Genomic DNA, 2,891 nt, shown 5'->3' with positions numbered 1-2,891 from the left:
TTTGGTTGTGAAGCTCATGAAGCCATTTCCTATTACAAGGTACTGTAGATGCTTCCGTACATTGTTTTCCAAGGTCTCTATGATCTTGGCTCTTACATTTAGGTCTTGGGTCCATCTTGAGTTGATTTTTTTTTTAAGATTTATTTATTCATTTATTTCTCTCCCCTTACCCACCACCACCCTTCCCCGGTTGTCTGCTCTGTGTCTATTTGCTGCATCTTCTTCTTTGTCTGCTTCTGTTGCTGTCAGCGGCATGGGAATCTGTGTTTCTCTTTGTTGTGTCTTCTTGTTGTGTCAGCTCTCCATGCGGGCAGTGCCATTTTTAGGCAGACTGCCCTTTCTTTCACGCTGGGTGGCTCTTCTTACAGGGTGCACTCCTTGCACATGGGGCTCCCCTATGCAGGGGACACCCCTGCGTGGCACGGCACTCCTTGCACACATCAGCACTGTGCATGGGCCAGCTCCACACGGGTCAAGGAGGCCTGGAGTTTGAACCCTGGACCTCCCATGTGGTAGACAGATGCCCTAACCACCGGGCCAAGTCCACTTCCCTTTGAGTTGGTTTTTGGTGTGAAATGGTAATCCTCTTTCCTTCTTTTACATATGGATATCCAATTCTTGAGACACCATTTGTTGAAGAAGCCATTCTCTCCCAGTTGAGTGGATTGGTGGTCTTGTCAAATATCAAATGACTGTATATATATCAGAACTCTCAATTTGTTGCCTTGGTCAATGTGTCTATCCTTGTGCCAATACCATGCTGTTTTTACTACTGTAGCTTTGTAGTATGTTTTGAAGTCTGGTAGTGTGATTTCTCCAGTTTCATTTTTCTTTTTCAATATGTCTTTGGCTATTTGGGGCATTTTCCTTTCCAAATAAATTACATAGTTAGTTTTTCTAGTTCCTTAAAGAACATTGTGGACGGCGAGCAGAATCTACACCTTCCCGGCCGGCGGCAGCGGCTGCGGGGACTGCGGGGACAATCTTTCCAGACCAGCGGCTGCGGGGAGGCAGCGGGGCCGGCCGGCGGGCACGCCGCAGCTCGGGAGCATTTCTGCGCGGGGAAGACTATTGCCCAGAAGAAAAGATGTTTGGTTTTCACAAGCCAAAGATGTACCGAAGTATAGAGGGCTGCTGTATTTGCAGGGCTAAGTCTTCCAGTTCTCGATTCACTGACAGTAAACGCTATGAAAAGGACTTCCAGAGCTGTTTTGGGCTGCAGGAGGCTCGCTCAGGAGACATCTGCAATGCCTGTGTCCTGCTTGTGAAGAGATGGAAGAAGCTGCCCGCAGGGTCCAAGAAAAACTGGAATCATGTGGTAGACGCAAGGGCAGGACCCAGTCTAAAGACTACATTGAAACCAAAGAAAGTGAAAACTCTATCTGGAAACAGAATGAAAAGCAACCAGATCAGTAAACTGCAGAAAGAATTTAAACATCACAATTCTGATGCTCACAGTACCACCTCAAGTGCTTCCCCAGCCCAGTCCCCTTGTTACAGTAACCAGTCAGATGAGGGCTCGGACACAGAGATGGCCTCTGGCTCCAGCAGAACACCAGTCTTTTCCTTTTTAGATCTCACATACTGGAAAAGACAGAAAATATGCTGTGGGATTATCTACAAAGGCCGTTTTGGGGAGGTCCTCATTGACACCCACCTGTTCAAGCCTTGCTGTAGCAACAAGAAAGCAGCTGCCGGAAAACCGGAGGAGCCGGGGCCGTAGCCTCTGCTCCTCCCCACTCAGGAGTGGTGACTGCAGTTTATGCAAATGGGGAACAATTTTTTTTAATTTTGGAAAGATAACAAAGTGACCCTTTTAACATGGATACTTGCTATTCTGCCAAAAGACAATTTCTAGAATGGTTTTGAATGGGTTATTCTCCCCCCACCCACCCCCCAGTTCCACAAACTCTGAAGCCAGTTTCTAGCTTACTATAAGAAAAAGAAGTGTACATAATATTTAAGATGCTGAGTATTTCATAGGAAAGCTGAATGCTGCTGTAAAGTGCTCTTTAAGTCTTTTTTAAATCCCCTTCTGATGAATGAAATTAGGGGAATTTCAGGGGACAGATGGGATTTGCTGTATGATAAACCGTATGTAGTTTTAGTCTTTTTCTATATTGAGAAGCAGTGGTTGGGGCATTTTTTAGCTGGCTACACTTGTTTTCCCTTATGATAGTAAATTTTTCATAACTCAGTAACATGGACTTGCCCCTAGAGGTATTCGTTAATGATTTTGAAATATTACGATCTTGCCAAGGTTCTGATGGTTCAAACCTGTACTACTGAAATGTCAAGCAGGACAGACTAAGCTTTCCGGTGCAAATACTTTGAAAGAGAAAGTAATTACTAAATATACAGAGAGGTAACTTGACTGTATATGTTGCATCCTGTGTCACCTCCCTCCATGTTAATATTTGATAAAGATTTTGATTTATATGAAACTTCTAAAGCAGAATCAAAGCTCCTCTTGGGAAGCGGCAGAGCTTCAGGATCAGCAACCCTGTATGGATAGCACCAAAGCATGACCACCTGGTAGAGAACACACACTGTTAAAAACCTTAGACTCTGAAAATAAAGTGGGTGTCTTCAAGATGGCACAAAACAAAGGTTAATGCTTCCTGGGGCATATTTCTTAGAGGGCTTGCCGGGTGTGTATATAATTACTTTTGTTTATGTTCTGTGACTGTTGGTGACTTAATTGAAAATCTGCACAATTCAGTTTTAGCTCTGGATTACTTCAGTTGACCTTTGTGAAGGTTTTTATCTGTGTAGAGTGGGTGTTTGACTTGTTTTAACCTATTAGGGATTTTTTTCCTTTTTGCTATATTTAAAGTAAAATTCTACTAGAAGAAAAGCGGTGTGTGTTCATGCCGAGTGGGTTGGTTTTT

The 2,891-nt window shown here is 43.9% G+C and overlaps 1 protein-coding gene across 1 annotated transcript; it reads left to right on the top strand.

Annotated features, from left to right (window-relative positions):
- Window positions 1-928: 928 nt before the first annotated feature.
- On the top strand, window positions 929-2,595 carry LOC101417050 (SIN3-HDAC complex-associated factor). The gene has a single exon (XM_012528405.3). The coding sequence runs from the start codon at window positions 1,088-1,090 to the stop codon at window positions 1,721-1,723; it is 636 nt and encodes a 211-aa protein (XP_012383859.1). The 5' UTR covers window positions 929-1,087; the 3' UTR covers window positions 1,724-2,595.
- The last annotated feature ends 296 nt before the right edge of the window (window positions 2,596-2,891 follow it).

Source organism: Dasypus novemcinctus, chromosome 10 (genome assembly GCF_030445035.2).
Source record: "Dasypus novemcinctus isolate mDasNov1 chromosome 10, mDasNov1.1.hap2, whole genome shotgun sequence".
Classification (NCBI taxonomy): Eukaryota; Metazoa; Chordata; class Mammalia; order Cingulata; family Dasypodidae; genus Dasypus; species Dasypus novemcinctus.
Note: the sequence above shows the minus strand (reverse complement) of the source record. Positions and strands in the feature narration are given on the sequence as shown.